The 19,167-nt window shown below is 50.9% G+C and overlaps 1 protein-coding gene across 9 annotated transcripts in view; it reads left to right on the top strand.

Annotated features, from left to right (window-relative positions):
• The window catches only part of RNF157 (ring finger protein 157), a 122,212-nt gene extending 104,114 nt beyond the window's left edge, over positions 1–18,098 (top strand). For 4 of the 9 annotated variants that reach the window (XM_075903616.2, XM_075903613.2, XM_075903615.2 and 1 more), the window contains 3 exons: positions 1,859–1,907; positions 4,754–4,864; positions 16,187–18,098. In XM_075903616.2, coding sequence (XP_075759731.2) covers positions 1,859–1,907; positions 4,754–4,864; positions 16,187–16,314 — 288 coding nt within the window. In that variant the 3' untranslated portion in view covers positions 16,315–18,098. The other 5 variants (XM_075903617.2, XM_075903619.2, XM_075903614.2 and 2 more) reach the window with 5 other exon arrangements.
• Positions 18,099–19,167: the final 1,069 nt, after the last annotated feature.

The raw sequence follows: 19,167 nt of genomic DNA, 5'->3' as shown, positions 1-19,167 counted from the left end.
TAAAATGCTCCATTCAGCCTGACAGGAATGCGAGGCTGCCTATCCACTAGGGCAGGCATGTCAAATTGGCATTTGGCAGGCCACATGCGGCCCAATCGAAAATTTTTGCGGCCTGCCACTACATTTTTATAAAGCAATAATGTGCAGCCCGCTGGGCACTTGGAGCACACGGCCGAGTGCAAATCACAGCCGGCCGGGCCGCTCTGCACCCCAGCGACTGCTCGCGGCCGGGGCCGCTCTGCACACGGCACCCAGGATGTGCTCATGGCCGGCTGGGCTGCTCTGTGCTGGGCGCTCTGCACATGCACTCACAGCCAGCCGGGCCACTCTGCACCCAGCGCCCAGCACGCACTCACAGCTGGCCCCTGTGCTCACACCACCCCAGCACACCTGAGGAAGAAATGTGTGGTGGTGGCAGCGGCAACTCTGGGACCCAGGTATTAGGTTAGAGGGGCTGGGAGCGCCTGGCTGTGAGGGTCGGGGAAGTCATTAGGTTGGGGGGCCTGGCTTTGGGGGAGGAGGGAGGCATTAGGTTGGGGGTGCCTGGCTCTGTGGGAGGGGGGAGTCATTAGGTTGTGGGGGACCTTGCTCTGGGAAAAGGGGGAGGCATTAGGTTGGGGGGGCCTAGTTCTGGGGGGGAGGAAGCATTAGGTTGGAGGGGCCTGGCTCTGGGGGAGTGGAGGGGATTTGGTTAGAACGGGGGTATGGGAGTGCCTGGCTCTGGGGGAGAGGAGGGAGTTATTTTGTTAATATTTTGTTTTTTATTTATTTATTCCCAAATAAAATTGCAAAATGTATATTCATTTTATATCAATAAATATGTCAATTTTTTGCAATTGCACGAATAATTATATGTTTATGCAAAATCTCAAACTTACAAAGTATCTGAGCTTTTCAGAGAAGCATGTTCTATTTGGTTAACCAGGGTCTATACTTGTTTTTATTTCAACAAAGCAAGTTATGTATCATATAAAAAATTAAAAAGTACCTTAAATTTATATTTAAATTAAAAATTATTTTATATGAGCAAATAACATTTACACACATCAAATTATTGTATTATATTAAAAAAAGACCTGAAAAAATATTATAAAATATACCTAAAACATAATCTATAATAATAAATAATTACAACTTTCTGATAAAGTACACTTTCTTTGATGGCCCTGAAACCTATCAGTTTTCGTTTGTGCGACCCTCAGTAGGCTTCGAGTTTGACATGCCTGCACTAGGGACATTGTTCAGCTTTTTAACAATAGAATGAAAGGAAAGGTTAAAGCAGGCGTTTCAGATTGGAAAATTGGATTGGGATTTTTTCAGAATTTCTTCTCGCTTCTTTTTCAAAGGAAACAATTTGTGAAAATCTGCACGAGTTTGCAGAATGTTTCAGTGCTGCAGAATCTGCCTTTTTCACTGCCCCCCACCCAAAAAAGCTTCAGTTGAAAACTTGGGCTGAGCTCTAACCCCAGGTCCTCTCTTGGCTCATGTTGGTGGCCAGAGTATACGTACGTGGGTGTGCTAGCTTCTCCTGGGCTGGAGAAACTGGCATGTAAAGCTTGGGGAGGGGGTGAGATGAGCAAGGACTGCAAGCAGGAGAGTTGGCTTGTAGCTTTGTGAGCTGAGGGGACTGCAGCAGCCCTGGCAGGACAGCAGTAGCTCTGGGAGGGGCAGCTCCTCTAGCAGTGTTGCAGATTGTCCCTGGGCTGGTAAGGGCATGTCAAGAGGTGCTGGGGGAGCTAGGTAAGTGCAGGAGGTAGAGGGTAGCCTGTGGAGAGGAGGTGGATGGTGTTTGAAGGACTCAGCTCCTGGTTCTTGGACAGAGTCCTTTGCCTTTCACTGCCTGTCTTCTGTGTCGCAGGGGAACGACGTTCTGGATGAAGAGGCCGGATCTCCCACCCAGGAAGACGGTAACCGACGTGGATCATTACTCCCTCCCCGCTAGCTTGGTTCTGTTTCCCCAGCAAGCACAGAGCATATCGTATGCTCAGGGTGTCACACCTAGTCAGAGGAGGAGAGTCGGCCCGCACCGGGACTAGCCTGCTTGGTGGTTGGGTGCAGAGTAGGAGGGGGTCATCTTCTCTTCCTTCACCATGAACTGGGGCTCAGAGAATGGTACTGGGGAGCACAGGCGGCTTGGCGGAGGGCGAGTGCAAGACGGAGATGATCTGTGCCTGTGCAGTATGTTCTGGGAGTAGACTGAATCCCTTGATGTCAAGACTCAGGCTCTGAGGAGTGTCTCCATCTGTATCAGGTCCCACGGAAGGGCACAGACGTGGTGCTGTCTGCACAGTACATGGTGTATGGACAGTACAGTTCGCAGTGTCCTGGGATCCCCTTTCTTCTCCCTTTCGCCTTCCCCCGGCTGGTTATCTGAGCTGCACCTCAGGCTTTTAGAGGCAGCAGAAACATGAGATGGGCTGGACCTGGAGCCAGGAATGGGAACATCCAAAAGCTGAGGGGGTTTGGCTCAGGTCACTCGAGCAGCAACCAAAGTGCCCTCTGTGCCCCTCGTAGCGATTGATTGCCTTCTCCAGGGAGCAGCTGAGAAACAGGCATGGTTAGGGTGAGCCGTTACGCAGGAGAGACGAGCAGGGAGCAGAGGGGTCTGTTCTCCCCCTCCGACCTCGCACTGTTCTAACAACAAGGGCCGGGATCTCTCAAAAAGGAGAAATGTAGCGGATCAGGCAGGGACCCCCAGCCGCTCCAGTGTTTCATTGCAGCCCCACTCGGCTAGTGCGCAGGAGCGAGTGGCGCAGCCCGAGAAGCAGAACACAGGGTGGTGTGCTGGGGTGGTGCAGAAGGAAGCTGTATTTCAGGGTCTGCTACAATAGGCCCCTTTTATTTTCTGCACCCGGCCCAGCAGCGTCTAAAGTGCTGTGCAGCAGTCGGGATCTTCACAGTCTGTCTGGGCAAAATCCAGTCCCAGGCCAGGCGCTGCTGATGAAAAGCCAACCATTGAAATTCAGCAGTGGCTTAAGCAAATGCAACTTCATTCACTTGGATGGAATCCCACCCACTTAGGCCAGCAGGGAATTAACCCCAGCATCTTCCTGCAACCCCTGGGTCCTCTTTAAGCAGCTCCTGGGCCAATGGCTTGTTAGGTGTCAAGGTGCTGGTGATTGGGTTTTCCATTGTCTTCTTGGATATGGGTCGGCCTCAGCCAATCGCTTTAATGACCCATTCAGACACCCAGGTGACATGCAGCCACCTATATCTCTCAGCCTACTCTAAGAGAAGACGACATGAAGACTACACCCATTTCCCCTACTGGGTAACAATGCAAAGACGGGGAAACCTGAGGCATACCCGGGATTCATAAAAACATTATGGAAAATTCCTATTTCCTCCCATAGGTGTAGATAGAAGAGTTCAGGGAGCAAACCCCCACTCCCCCCCACACACACCCTCCCTCTTTCTAACAGACTGTCCTCAGGGGCCAGCCAACATCTCTCCCCTTTGCTCCTTGTTCCCCAGGCCATAGCTTCTGTCTAGTGCCAGGTGCACTCTTGGCATTTCAGTGGCCATGCACACTTATCGCATACACAGCCCAGCAAACAGCCTGCCGGATCCCCCTCCCTTTGCCTGGAGACTTCCAGCTTGGAGTCCTGTGCTGCCACTGGCAATGGGATTGGACAGTCTCTGAAGAGAGGTTCCTTTGCTGGAATGGTGCCTGTCACCCCTCAGGTTTCAGTCTACTTGCCAATTAAGGGGAGTGTTCTCAAAGGCACAAATGGGAGGGAGGTGCCTGCTTCCCACTGGAGATCTCTCTCTTCCAGCTGCCCTTTGAAAATCTCCCCCTTCTAGGTTATTGTACATGGTGGTGGTGGTTTGTTTTTCAAGTAAGGGAACATCGAGCAGGTCTCTCGACTGGTTTAATTTCCCAATATGCTTTGGTGTGTGAGCAGACTCAGATTTCTCTCTTGCCCCTTTCTCGAGTTGTACCCCATCATTCCCCCTAGAAAAGGAGCTGCAATGAATTGCAGTTCTGAGGCTTCCACCTGTTTCCCTTGAAGTCAACAGGCCACGCTCCCACTGCTTTCACTGGGAGTGTCAGCAAGGGTCCAAATCTCCCTTTTTCCTCCCCTTTCCATGTTTGTGTGTCTCTGGTTAGACAACAAGCAAAGAATAAGCCCTCAAGCCACTCCAAAAAGCCGTTTCTCCCTGCCCTGTTGCATTTTCCCAGCAATTAAATCCGGGATGGAAGTGGAGAGAGGTTGCTGGCAGGGTGTGTTTCGGGGGAGGTGGCAGTGAGTCTCTCCCTCTCTCCCCCCCTCCCCCCCGCCCCCAGAAAAGTGAGAATTGGTGAGATTCTACTGCTGGTTTTACTTTCTAGTAGCCTCACATTCCCACAGCCCTGCTCATACCAGATGCAGACCAGAGGCAAACAAAAGCATGGACAGGGAGAAATCTCACTAGCTGCTTTTCCCAGCTACTCTCTTCTCAGCCTTTTCACCTGCATACGTATTGCTCTTTTAGATGTGTCTGTTAAGTGTCCTCCTGTGTTCCGCAGCCTCCCGTGGGTGACATCAGTTGTCAGGGCACAAGAAAGGAGGCGGCTGGGAAAACAGCAGGATGGCTTGACACAAATGCATGCACACGGATCTGACTCCTTATTGTCCACTCTCTACCCATGTCGTTCTTCTTGTCATTTTTAGAGCTCTGTGATTACATTTGATTGTTGTCTCTCTTCCTGTATTTTACGAGGAGATGGGGGGACACCGCTGCCTCTCTAACTGCGTTAACTCCGTTGCAGGCCAGAGGACAGGTGCTTTCCTAGGTATGGAGTGTGACAATAACAATGACATTGACATCGTGAGCGTGAAAGCGCTGGACAATAAGCTGTGCTCTGAAGCCTGCTTCCCTGGTGAGTGGCAGTCTGCTGAACATGAACTTTGGGGGGAAGGGGCAGAATTTCCACTCTCCCTATCCCTCACTCCCCACTTCTGTCCCACTGCAGCAGACGTGTGTGCCTAGCCAGGCAGCCGGGAGGCAGGAGATGTTCCGCTCTAGTGCCCACCTCCTTATGAGCACAGTCCCGGAGCAAAGCTGCGGGGCAGGGAAGGACTGACTGCAGGTCTCCAACTCCAGCAGGAGTAGGTCATGGAAGGCAGTGATGTGAATTCTTTGCCGCTTTTGGCCAGAAGGTCTTGGCCTTCTGTTGCTTGCTGGGTGAGCAAAACCATCTCCACCTCCTTTTCAAGCCATTCAGCCTTCAAGTGAGAGCTTAGGACAGGGAGCTGGGGCCTGTGGCCCTCTATTTTGTAGCCAAGGGAGAGATCAGTGGTCTCCCCTTTCCTGACTGCTCCCTGTTGGTCAGGGTCGCTAAGGAGAAGGGTCCAAAAGGGGACCTAGAGACACACGGTAGGACAGACCCCTTGGGAGGCGGAGGGGAGGGTTCCACAAGCAGCGTTGCTCTTCTCCCCATTTTGTCAGCACTGACCGTGCGTGAGTGAGGAATGGGGGGTTTCTACCTGCCTAGGCAGCTTTGCTAGTTTACAGGAGAGGGTCACTGGACAATTGTCCTTTTGGTTTTGGGTTCCATCTTCCCAGTGAAGAGCTACCGTATTGCAACATGCCGTGGCGTGGGCCTGCTCACACGGAGAGGAGCCAGGGTTTATCCACAGCTCTGAATCAAGCTGCAGTTCCGCAAGGTGGGAGCGTTTTTCAAACATGGTTCACGCCTGTGTCCGCTGCAAGGCCAGACTGGGCCTCAACTGGGACAGGGCTACTGTGGGGTTACTGGTTCTTCCCCCAGCACAGTGGCGTCTTGTAGCGCAGATGGCACCTATGGCACCGCAGCGGCAGGTCTGCTGGTTGGATGCTGGAAGGTGTGCTGCTTGTCGGTAGGAAATAGACCGTTTTAGTGATACAGGGCGGGGGTGGCTGCTAGGGTAAATGTATTGGTGCTGCTCTCTTAGCTTCATCGGAGCTGCACCAATTTGTACCAGGAGCTGATCAGACTCACAGTCTGTGGCCCCTGGTCGCTTCCAGACTTCGCAAAAAAACAGCACAAAATTTCACCAGGCGCACGTCCTCCTCCCAACTGAAGACCTAGCAGCGGCCACTGGCCAGTTGTTTCCAGGTATCCTGTAGACCCGTTCTGATCCAAACATCAGTGCCTTGGAAAGTGCCATCCACAAAGCAAGTGAACAGGGGGGTAGCCAGTGGCTGAGCGCAAGCACAGTCTAGTTACTGCTTGATTTGTTCTTCTTCCCGTGGGACACCCAAAAGACCCATCCCTCCTCCCCACTTAACTCTCTCTTTGTCCATTTCTTCCTTCCACATTGTTTTACTAACTCCGAGTCCGTCGCTCCTGTATTTGTCTCTTGAGTTTGTTTTCACTGGACTCCATCTGTGTGAAAGTTCATGTTCACTCTGTCCCAACACAGTTTTCTCGATCCATGCTTCTGTCCTTCCCACGCTCAGGGTTGCTGAACGGTCACAAATTTATTGACGGTCCCTGAATGTATGTGGCTGGCAGTAGGTGCCTGGGGACAAAGGAAGGGAATTCCCAGCTGCTATATCAGAGTTGCTTTCTTACCTGGCATGGGGGCAAGATGGAGTTACCAGTTCTCTCAGCATGAGGGGAAAGAATGAGGGGGTTGATCCCAGCACTGGTTCAAATTCATCCTCTTGACACCACCAGACTGATTTTTGGCCCCGTAGCAGTAAATTTGTGGACAAGTTGAATGCAACCCTGCACCTGCCTATCCCTTCCTGATCTGTAAATCAGGCTGCTCCCTGAGGGCTGTAGACCTGACATATTTGGAGAAACCTCCCTACCTCCTTCCAGGGGACCTAGTTTTTATCAGCTGTGGCGGGGAAGATCCTTTCTAACCCTGCCCAAAAACGCTTCCTCCTCTGCTGCTTCCTCTCCCATTGCAGCCATCCCATTTCCGTTACGATTTATTCCACTTGGGGAAATGCAGCCAAGAAATCAAGATGATACAGGCTCCTGCCATAGAACAGAGCCCGCAAGGAATGCGGCAAACTGAATCTCCTTGTGTCATGAGTATGCCTTTCTGTGGGGAGGCAGTTGCTTCACAGCATCCATTTGCAGGGGTGATGGGAACGACTGGGCAGATCAGCCACTTGCCCCTTTCCCTGTGTGGTAAGGAGCAACTCCACATAATAGCCCAGGGCCAGGGGCATCCTAGTGGAATTCCTTGTTAACCACAGCTGTGTTTTGAATTCCCTTCCAGCCATTGTTACCTTTCCTTAGCCCCAGGCTTTGCTAGTGAATCTGCCATGTTGTGGCAGATGGGGGAGGTTGACAAAACGCTCGGGGCCAAATTCTGCCCTATTCCCCTGCTATGAATCCAGAGCAACTGCATTGGGTTCAGCCAAGTTGCTGCCATGGTTTGCATCCAGGTAACTAAGAGCCAAATCTGGCTCTGGCTCTGGCTCTGCAGAACACAGCTCCTGCTGCATTCAGTGGTGCTTGGAGAAGGCCAAAGCTAGGAGCCCTTGTGGAATAAATTAGGCACTAAATGCACAGCTGTGAGACGTGGCGTCCATCCTCCAGCCTGCATGGCTGCTTGGTGGCTTTGCTGCTTATGAGTCCATTGCAGAGCTCTCTTCTCTCTTGGGGGGGAGGGGGGAGAGAGCAGCACCTGTCTCTGAGCCCTGCACCTCTGCTTGTATCCACCTCTTCTGCAAAGCCAGCAGCACCATCACCTGGGGGAGACAGGGGCTGGGTGGTTGCGTATGTGAAGTGCAATGGAGCACAGCACTTCAAGGTTGCCTGTCCACAGATGCGCAGTCCCAGCCACCTCAGATGGGCCTGCACAGTGTCAGTGGATCAGCTAGGGGCAGAGGCTCTATGCATGTTCTGATCCTGAGTTTCCTCTTCTCAGCTTGTTCTCCAGTCACTGACCGACGTCCCTCCTTCCCCCTTCCCCGGAATGACTCCTGACCCCATTCCGTAGAGCTCTTCATGAAAGCCCTGATGGGGGCCAGGTTTTCATTTCACTCCAGGATCCAATCCTTTAACCTTCACTATCACCTTAGTGCTGGGTTTAATCTCCGGGGGTATGGTTACACTAGCCACCCTAGTTCGAACTAGTGTAGCCATATCCTGGGTGTCCTTCCTAGAGTGTTTCTTTGGTGAAAAGCTGCCTCAGAATAGATGCAGAGGATAGGTAGCTGGCTAGAAACACAGATCTCCAGAGGGGAAGTTAAGTGATGAGTCATGAGGTGAGTGCTTCAGGGGCTGATCCAGTCTTCAAAGGACATGGGCTCCTGTGTTCCCTGCAAGCTGAGTGCTTGGGCAGCCACCTAAGAGAGATTCAAATGCTGCCCAGCGTATTAGTAAAGTGCCCACTGCCAGCAGCTTGTATTTCTAGTGGTGGTGCACATCTACACATGCCTCGGTGCACATAACATTTTTTCCGCACATGGATGGAAAAAGTGAGAGGAAACATGAATCGGCTCTTGTCCTTATTGAATATGCTATTGAATCATCAGAGAAAAAGAGCAGCTTTTTGCAGTACAGTAGATGCCCATGCAGCCAGATCCTCAGCTCTTTTACATCCGCCAGTGTGCGTTTCCCCCCAGCTGAGGATCTGCCCCACGTAGACTCATGTGTCAATTGTGATGCTCAAAAGAAGGCAGAGACAATGAGAAAATATCCTGTTCCTTTAGCAGTTGCAGTTTCTGTGTTATAATATGCGATTGTGGTATGTTTAGTATGTTGTGGGGTTCACTCTGATGCCCCATCACAACCCTAGCTGTCTTCTCTGCCTTATGCACTGCCCACAGCAAAGAGCCTTGTGCGCATTTCATCGCAATGACTTACCTGTTCCAATGTACTTTGCTTTGAAGCCAAACTGGCTTAGCCCATAAATGCTACATGTTGTGGAAAGGGGGGTGTTTTCCAAAGTTTGCACGTCACCCATCTCCCTAAAAAGGGAGCGAGTGGATGCAGAAAGCACCACACACAGCAAGACGCATCCAGCAGCTCGGAAGGGGGCAAACCTGAGCTTCTGTTCTGACAACTGAATGCACCCCACTGCTGTCATAATGGGCATGGTCCTGTGACAATTTCCGGAAAATGGCAGGGGCTGCTCTGATTGTATGTAGATTAAGGGAAGTAGCGGGGAGTGGTGACCACACAACTGTTGAACTGTGAGGTTTTGTGTGTTACAGTCATGCGGTTTGTGTCAAAAAAGCCCCTTGCAGTGTTTTCACAATGAACCGTCTTTCCCCCTCCAGGCACATGGCTGAGCAACACTCAGCCAGTTCTCATCCAGGTGGATCTGTTCACATTCAGTGTTGTGCAGCACCCAAGAGTGACCCGGATTTTTTAGTGGTCTAATGTATCTTTTCAAGAGAAAGATTTTTGCCCAAAACGGTGTTGACTCAGGCCTCCCCCTCTCTGTGTTTTCTGTAATTTTGGGGGGGAAGTGCAGGGTCGGAGGAAGGCTGCCTTGTTAAACCGCTGGTTTTTTCTATGATAAATGGCCAGCCTTGCAAAATGATACATGCAAGCAAAGACACTTCATCACTCTTTTTGCTACTGTCTATGGCTCTTTAGAGGAGAATTAGGCAGGAGCAGCCTTGGAAAGATTCAAGGAAGCATCCCTCTGGGCAATGTGATACAGCACAGGAGGGTCTCTGTGAGGCTGCAAACCTCACAGCAGGCATTAGGTTTAAATAAACATGACAGGCTATTGAATCGGCTGCAGATTTAAAGCCAGAGCAGGGTCCTTGTTATAACAATGTAAATTACTAGAAGAGCAAGTAGTTATGCAGCAGGCTTATTTCAAATGGCTAAGCTTTCCCTTAATGCCGTTCTTCCAAGAGAACCAGTCTTTATGGCTCTGACCAAAAGGCCATTCAAGCAAGAGACTGATGGAGGAATGTGTAGGTCGTCTACTTAGAGAAGGAGAACTAGTGACTGGTGACCTCAAGCAGGCGGAGGCATTTGATTCCTGTTTTGCTTCAGTTTTCACTAAGGCTAATGGTGACTCAGCATAGTTAATATTAAGAACAAGGGTGTAGGAAGGGCGGCCAATGCAGACAAAGAGCAGGCTAACGCAGGTAAAGATAAGTTAGAGAAAGTCAAGGCAGCAGGGCCTGGTCAAATCCATCTTAGGGGGCTTAAAGTAGCAGCTGAAGCAGTCTGGGAACCATTAGGTTGAGGTCCCAGCCAGTTCTACCTTCCTGTGAAGTGTGGGAGGAGGTGGGGGGAACGTATAGTTCTGTTTATGGGTACCATAGACACCGACTTCCCCTCTAGCCAGGGGGTGCCTGACCTCCCCCCCCCACCGTGTCCCAGGCCCCCCACTCCACCCCTTTCCTCAAATCCCTGCCTCGCCTCTTTCCCACCCTAGCCCACCCCCACCCCATTCCACCCCTTCCCCCAAGCCACGTCCTGCCCCTCCCCTACCCCCAAGCGTGCCCCGTCCCTGTTCCTCCCCATTCCTCTTGGAGCTTCCCAAACGGCGTGAACCTGCTGTGAATCCTCTGCTGTTCGCAGTGCTCCAGAAGCACTGGGAAGGGAGGAGAGGATTTCATCAGCAGGGCTGTGGGCGGGCAAGAGGCATGGGGGGGAAGGGCAGCAGCGGAGGAGCTTGACTACTAGTGGGTGCTTAGCACCCACCTATTTTCCCCTGCAGATGCTCCAGCCCCTATGATCTGTACCATGTGTCTCTGTATCAGGTCTCTCTGTGGAATGCTGCCCTCTAATCTTCCCGGGCCTCTCCTCACTCATCCAGCTCTCTGTAAAGAGGCATCTTAGTGCTGCAACATCTAGCTCTTGATGGAATTTCTCATTTTGTTTGTGTTGTCTCCGAGACCTGGAGATTCTCTTATCACTCGTTAGCTCAACTTCGACATGAAAAATCAGCTGGTGTTAGGAATGTGGTTCCACAAAACAGCCAATAATCTTTGACATCGGCTTTTGGATGCCAGTGGAAAACAAGGGTCTGTGTCTTCATGGAGGTGTTAACCTAGGTGATGAGCACTGGTTAGCCCAGCTGATGAGGTGTGAGCAGTCTCAGTCCTCATGGTTCTGTGCTCCCCCATGTGTATCGCTAAACTAGGTGTTTCGGGGGTGTATCCCAGGGTTACAGCCCTGCAGATCCATGGCTATCCACTTCATAGCCGCAGGTATCCACATCCGCAGATGTGGATAGGATATCCCCGGCCCATTTTTGCAGATACAGATGTGGATGCAGATACAAAATTTTGTATCTGCGCCTGGCTCTATCTGTGGTGAAGCTTGATGCTTCAGTAACTGAATTGTTCTATATTCTTTTCCAAGGTAGTTCTGGGAGAACTTTCTGTCCTTCTGGGGCCCTGGGGGGAATTTGGCAGGACTGTCAGTGCTAGAGAGGTTTATCCTCCGTCCTCATTGAAAGCAAAACCTGGGCTCCAAAGTACATCTCCAGCTGAACCAGCTACTCTGGGTTGGAAGCACCTCTGATCTTAGAGGAGAGGGTTTTGTGCATGGACAGGATTGGGGTAGGACAACACCCAAGTAAGACAGGGCTAACTCTGCAGTGAAGACAGCCCCTCCTTAGGGTCTGATTTGTGTTTATATTCAGTCCCCTTTCATTGCCAGAGCATTGTAACATAGGTGTAAACAATGTGATATAAAAGGGCATTAGTGTAAATCAGAATTAGGCCCCTAATGTCAGTTAGCAAAAGATAACTCTGCTATTGAGGAATGATTTAAAGGTATTACTGATCAAAGTCATCAGGCGGTTTAACTGTGTACACTTTGCAATATACTGTGTAGTTCTCAGTTAAAGTAGGATTTTATTTTTCAGTGTGGGTGGCAAGAGATGCATTAAGGGCTTGAATTTTCAAATCTGTTATAAACAGCAGCTTTCATTTACTCTGAAATGAGTGGGAATACACCAGTGTAAAACAGCACTGATGTGAATTCAGAGTCAAACTCATATTGGTTCATTATGCTTATTTACTTTCCAAGTAATCCACTCCACTAGGCACACAGCACAGTCCTCCATAGAAAGCTGTGTGGTGGTAGCACATTACATTTACATGATGCTTTTGTAAATTTACTTTCTGACATGACTATCTCTTTCTGCAAAGCACAGCTACATTAAAGGCCAAAAGAGTGTGTTTAGTAAATTGTCCAGTATCATCTTTGGATATTGCAATATAGAATGATCATCCAGCAGATCTCATATGGACAACTATTTCTTGGGTAAACAAGGCTGAATTATACTCTTCCTCTCCTGAAATATGTAGTATTGCAGTTCACTGTTTTAAAGGCTGGTATGTTTTATTCCAATCATAGCTGTCATAATATATGAAATCACTGTCTTAAGCAAGAGCCATTTGTTTAAAAGAAAAACTATTACAAACTACAGTTCAAAAGAAACAGGCGTTTACCCAGCTTGAGTTCTCACTTTGTCTTCGTTGTTTACCAAGATCACACCCCATTTGGAACACTATACAGCACAGAGACATATAGTGGCCATGCAGATAGCTGTGTGGTCATTGTTACCAGGAGGACAAACATAGACATAATAGGCTGTTGCCTGTGTGCTAAGTGATCTGATAGGGGAGAGACCCAGATTAGGTATTTTCCCAGAGTAATTCCAGTGGCAGAGGCTCTGTAAGAGGAAGTTCAAGGGCATGTAATGTCAGCGTTTCACATAAGCAGGGTGCTGGCAACTCCCACTCAAACTCTACAGGATTTGGGCTTCTATCTACATCAGCTCCTTTGAAAACACCAGTTTAGCCCCTCCTTGGACCTGTGGATCCCCACCCCTTGTAGGCATCCCCCACAGAAAGCCTGTGGCGTGTGAACTCCGTGGGCCGAACCTTGTTCTCATTTATACTGGTTTAAATCAGGAGCGTCTCTACTGACATCAGTGAAGATAAATGGGTGCAAAACCAGGACAGATGTGATCAGAATCAGGCCCACTGGGTTTTGTGGCAGGATGGTTTGGAGTAGTAAGCAACTAATCGACTAGTCGACTATCCGATAAACAAAACACCATGTGGAACTTCTTCCTTTGAAATGTAGCAACAGCCAGGTGGGCTCTTGCTATATTTCAAAGTGGAAGTGCCCTTATCGACTAATTGTATTCAATTAGTTAATTAATTTTAACATCCCTAGTTCAGAGTGCAGCTGTGTCCACACACTCCCAGACCAGGATGGAGCCCAAGTGCTGAAACCTTTTTTCATGAGGACACGTGTTTCCTTCTCTTTGGCAGTCAGAGGGCAGGGGTGAGGAAGTGGGGCAGATCCCTAGGAATGAAGGGAGTTTGGGAGGAAAAGCTCCCAGGGAAGTAGAGAAGTCTGGCTTCTAGAAGTAAGCTGTCCAGTCTCGGTCCTCAAGCCTGGCTTTTTGCTGTTTTCTCTTGCACTGAATTTAACCTTCCGCTCCTGTCTGTGTTAATAGGTGGAAACTCCATTGTAACCCTGGGTGTCCATAAACTGTGACCATGCAATCCAGCTTGTAATGCTCTGCTAGAACATGAGGTTTTGTGGGGCTTTGTTTCCCAGTCCGGCAGTTTTTATGGCATGACATGGAATACAGCACCTCCTGGGTTCAACATCTACCCCTTCCGCCCAATAGGTAGCCAGGATGGGTTCCTTCCGTTCATCTCACCACGGCAGCTCAGGTGGTCTCTTAAGGAATGTCATCTGAGCTGGAGCACGGTGCCAGGGGCTGGTGTTAACCCAGCCAGGCAGGGCGGGGTTTGCATGGAGAACCTTCTGGATCACAGTGTGACAAAACTTCTGTGCATTGCTGCTTCTGTTTTGTGTGTGCCCGTGTGTGTCTTTTGTTCACCATTTGCTTTTGGTCTTTTCTGCTGAACAGCCGCGGTTCCGGAGTCGTGCCCCATAAACATTGACGACTAGGTATGAGATACGCAAAGTCTGAACAACCCTCACGCTTGTTTTACTGTTTGGGGTTTTTTTTTTTTTTTTGGACTCCTCTTGATGAGCAAAATTGCCCCCATGCCATGATTAATGGGAAAAAATCTTGCCCCATCCCATACGCCTTGATAATAAGCACATCCCCTTGATAACATCAGAAGGGATTTCCATATCCAGTGAGCCTAAATCACCACTGCTCGGCCCGTTGGGTGTCAAACACTGCCGGAGCAGAATGGCAGCTGAGCACTGGCAGAGTTGATGCCGCAAAGTGCTGGGCAATGGAGCATGAGGCCCACTGCTTGGAATTGGTGCGAAAGACAGATTGTATTTTGGAGAAGCTGGGCTGCTCTCCTCCTGCCCCACCTCTGCAAGTGGTATAAAGACCCATGGTGAAGGCTTTGGACAGGTCTGTTGGCATGTGCTACCACCCTTATGCAAATGGGGAAAAGCCAGATCCCAGTGCAGTGCACGAGCCCTTTGCAAAAAACCAACCAACCAGAAAGAATGCCCATGGGTGGCTTGTAGGGACTAAATTACTCCCCTGATGTAATGGAACTTTGCTTTGCATGGGGAGGGCAGGACAGCTTTGTCCTCAGCAGGGAGCTGCTCCTGCAGCTGAGAGAGAAGTACCCCTCCCCCAGCCAGGCAGCTCTGTGTGCAGCCACCCCGAGCCGGACTCATTAAGCAGCTGCAGTGCCATGTTGCCGTGCAGCTTAGAGGGAACCTTGGTTGTAAGTCTAAACAGAGCTCTCCTGGCCTTCGCCCCTTTTGAACATCCCCATTTTGTGTCCTGAGACTCCAGCTGGCCTCTGTGTGGGCATTAGGAGCGAAGGGCTTCTGCCTCCCTTCACCTGCTGGACCTGATTGATTTCCCTTGCCTTTATGTCATGAGAAAGTACATGCTGAGTCAGTGACTTTTAATCCTGAAAAAATCCCATGTGTGCCTGAGGGGCCGACGGATCTCAGCGGAGCATCTCCTGCCCTAGCTTAGGCAGATGACCCAAGCCCTTTCCATCATGCACACAAAGTGGTGGGGAAAATACCGAGCCATGGCATCCTTCTTCAGCCTTCCAGTAGCCAGGAAGAAAGGGGCCAGCAGCTAATGGACCAAATTCATCCCGGGTGTAATTCCATGGCAGTCAGTGGAGCTACACCCTGGGTTTGCACGGCCCAGTATTTGCAGAGGCCTTGCTGGGAGCCAGTAAGCAATCCCAGGTGACATCCCAACGTTGCTTTTTCATGGTAACTCTTCAGCTGTGGCATCAGGACGGTAGAGGAACACTCTAGCAGACGCATTGCCCTTTCTGGATGTCACACCAAGATTAGTCTCAGATTAGTCTCACACCATGGTTAGCTTTGCCTCTTTGCAAGGCCTGCTAGTGCTAAAGTGGATTTCCAGGTCTCCAGGGCTGAGATGGGGAGAGCCTCTCGCTTGTGGGATGTTCCTTCATTCTTCCAGCAAATATGCAAACAATGGGGGTGGTGCCATTTTGATTCTGGAGCAAAACACTCCAAGGGTTGTAAATTCACAGGAGATGGCCTTGTTTAGCATTGTGTTGCAGGCTGGCTCAGCTCTATACATTTCCTAGGCAAAAATAACACATACACACTTCCTACGCTGAGCAAAAATCCCTCCTCAGCCCAGGGGGTATTTTTGCAGTTTATCAGCAGTTGCAGGCTCCGTTCAGAAGCCAGGTAATTGAGCTACACAATGGATTGTTGTTGCCATTGTACGTACTGATTGAAGCAAGCACTAGTGTATCCCAGTCATTTCCACAGCAAGGAGCCTGTGAGCCATGAGCATGCCATAGGTGGCCTGCTGCAATCAGTGCAATTTGAGTCAGTGGTCTCCTGTCTGAATGGTGCGGTGTGAGCCAGTGAGAGGGAAGTCATTTTCCCCAGCACAGGTTGCTGTAAGATGAGGTTCTCCTCTGGCTAGAAGCGCCACTGGTCCTCGGCAAAGCGCGGAAGCAATGTGGGATTCGCTCTGCTTCACTCTAGGTGGAGCATTGTTGTTTATGAACTCACGTGTTTCCCTGGAACTGTCCCAGGCTGTGAATTTCTAGCGGTTGGGATAAAATGGGGCCCAGCGAGGAGACCAGCCCGCTATAATTTTGTGAAAAGGAGTCCAAATCCCAGCTGCTGACAGTGGAGAAAGAGGATACCCCCAGCTCCATGCTGCTGTCCCATCCTTTTCCAATTATAAGGCAATTCCACTCTGTGCCCAGATTTAAAATACCGAGTGGTATTTCTGAGATGCCCTGCTCTCTGCTAACACTAGGCACCGCTGTGCATGTCTAATCACTGTCTTCTCTTCTTCAGGCATCCAGGGGTCAGATGACAATGCCCTGACCCGCAGGCGAGCCCAGAGGCACCATCTGTCTTCCAGCAGCATCAGCCTGGAAGACAAGGAAGATATGCAGGGCGTGATGGGCCCGCTGGCTGTCTGAAGAGACTCCACCCCCCAGGACTGCATGCTCATTCCAGCCTCACACAGAGTAGAGGGCAAAGCCCCCCACCCATCACTTCCCTGACACTAAAGAAACACAGAGCACCAGCTCTGTGGGCATTAACACTCAAATCCAGCAGATGTAGCGACACTGATTTTTACAGAATGTAGCCTGGACCTCTCATTGCTCCTCTGGGCAGACCCCTTCTCGCTATTTATGCTAAGGCAAACTGAGCTCGCCGTGGTAACAGCAGAAGGGGTTTTGTTTGAATGAAGGCCGTATGACTCCTCAGTTCTGAGCCTTTCCAGTCTTCTCCTGGCATGTGTCCACCTTCTGTAGCTAAGGGATTGTCGGTCCTCTCCCTACCCATTCCTGTCTCCTTCAGCGTGGTGACCGGGGAGGAAAGAGCTGATGTTTTACACCCTTCCTCCATGCCTGCCTCTTCTCTCCAGTCTCTGCTGATGGTTTAAGCCTCCACCTTCTTAGCTGGGCCCAAGGGAGCACTGAAAGGTCTGCCTGCTTGCCCCTGCAAGAGATGTTCCAGGGCGGGTGGTCTGCATGACACGGGGGGCCTCCACCTTGAGGGGCGAGGGAGGGGGATGAGTGTTAGTCTCTGGGTTAGAGAGGTGGCTGCCATCTGCACTTGGCAGCTGGTTAAGAGAAGAGCATGATTGGGAGCAAGCCATGGGCAGGCTCTCCCTCCCCTGTCCATCTGCACTCACTATTAGCTCACCTCCATCTACCTCACAAGTGTCTCCACCTCGCGCTCTCAGCTGCATGTGCCCCGCAGGTGTCCGTTCCCCAAGAGGTGAAGCTAAACCCTGATCTCATTAAAGTCAATGGGAACATGGCTCTGGCCTTCCGGGGGACCAGGATTTAGCTGCTAGTGTTCATGGTGAGCCTCCAAGGAGCAGGCATGCTGACAGATGAAGGCTGGCATACCTGAATAGGTGCACTTCAGTGTGCAAAAGACTGTGCATATGAGGGTTATGTGCATGCACCCTGAAGCACGTATGTGCACGCGGTTGTGGATGCCTATTCACGTTTGCTCAGCCCGCTCTTCCCTGTGGTGATGTTTTTACCCTGAGACCAATTTGTGAGGTTCAAGCCTGCAAATCTGTGCATTAAATGCTGCTGCTTTCCCATCTTCAAAACATCCTCTGGGGCCCCTTTGCCCTCTCCCTTCCACCATCCTGTGGCTCCCAGGCCTTTCTTCCTGCTGCAAAATAAAACCAAGCAATAAGCTAGGTGGAGGCCCTCCGTGTCATGCTTCCCTGCCCTCTGCTGTGACTCATCAAGAGAACAGATGAAGGGCAATTATTGGCCGGGATGGGGACTCACTTCTTAACCCTCAACCCTTGCTTGTCTGGTATCTAACTAAAAGATCTGGGGCAGGGAAGTAGTAGCCGTTTCCTACAATGAAAGCCACAGCACGGGTCCAACAGCTGCTCTCAGCGATGACTAAGGCTCTTTTCCACATAGTCTTCCAAACTGCTGTCCTGCTGGTTCCATTTGTTGCAGCCGGAGGGGATTCAAAGCCTGCAGATGCCCCTCTCTCTGGCACAATTGCGAGGACAAACTCGGTATCTCTGTTCCTCCTCTCTAAAGCACCTTGCTGAGTGTCGGCAACCAAGGACGTGTGAGCCGTGTCGTCTCCCATCTCCCACTGCTGTAACCAGTGCTTTTTTTGTGATGGTACTGCCCAGTACACAGTACTGGCACCTCCAGACACAGTGCTGGCACCGCCAGTCAGAGCCCCTGGAGTACCGGCACCTTTTTTTTTTTTTTTAACAAAAAAAGCATCGTCCTGCTCAACCCTCACTTTTCACTCCTTGATTTTCCTTTCGATTTCTGTGGGGAGAACTGGCCTGGCTTGTTAGTCTGGGATCAGCATAGCCAAGGGGGCAGCTTGACCCCAGACAGACAGGACACGTCCCTTTAAAGTAGAGCCGCGCGTGGATACAAAATAACGTATCTGCAGCAGCGAGCCGTGGATACCCACGTCCCTGGGTGTGGAGCCCTGCGGATAGCTGGGGATTTGCAGAGCTCTACCTCTCCAATAAGGCAGGGCAGTGCCTAGCCGACACAACAGGCTGTGGCGTGAAGGGCTCGCCCTGCCCTTGGGACAGAGGGAGGGCCTGGGTTTCTCCTATGGTTACCAAGGGCTCCTTTGAGAAGCCATGAGGGGATGCCAGCGAGTGTTGTATTCCTTCCCCGTGATACCCCCTCAATAAAAGCACGCCAGTGATTGAAATAGTAGCCACCCTTATTGGGAGTTGGAGCTCCTGGCTGTAGAATACAAGAGACAGAGGAACCAACAGCGGACAGAACCCCTCTTCCCTTCGTTTTCTCCATGCTCCAGCTGTGTGTCAGGTGTGGGCTGAGTGTGATGGGCCCCAGCGCCCGGGGGCCACTGCTCTTTGCACCAGGAGGGGAGAGGTGGCCAGACCCAACGAGGGGGCATGTCTGTGATTCTCAGCACGATCCTGGGAGCGGAATGAAGGCGACGCAATCCCAACGGCAACTGCAGAGTGATTCTGTTCCCGCGGGTGCATGCCCCACGGTGGGGAAGGTGCACCCCTGCACACAAACCAGGGCCCTTGGCAAAGGCAGCGGTGCAACAGGTGCTCGTTGTGGTGTGAGTCTAATAGGGAATACTGTTTACAAGAGCAGCGCAGCCATTGGGTGGAACCAGGGGTTGTGTTTGCACACGGACGGGTCCATTTCCGGGGCTGTGTTCTGGTCCATTTTTGTCTTGTCTAATGCCCCGGGACTCAGCCAGTGCTACTGCTGCTTTCTCTGTGCAAAGAGCCCTGCTACCCCTCGCACTGTGAACTGTGCGGAACTGCGGCA

Source organism: Pelodiscus sinensis, chromosome 20 (assembly GCF_052426305.1).
Source record: "Pelodiscus sinensis isolate ZL-2025 chromosome 20, ASM5242630v1, whole genome shotgun sequence".
Classification (NCBI taxonomy): domain Eukaryota; kingdom Metazoa; phylum Chordata; order Testudines; family Trionychidae; genus Pelodiscus; species Pelodiscus sinensis.
The sequence above is the reverse complement of the archived record's forward strand: the minus strand, read 5'-3'. Positions and strand labels throughout refer to the sequence as shown.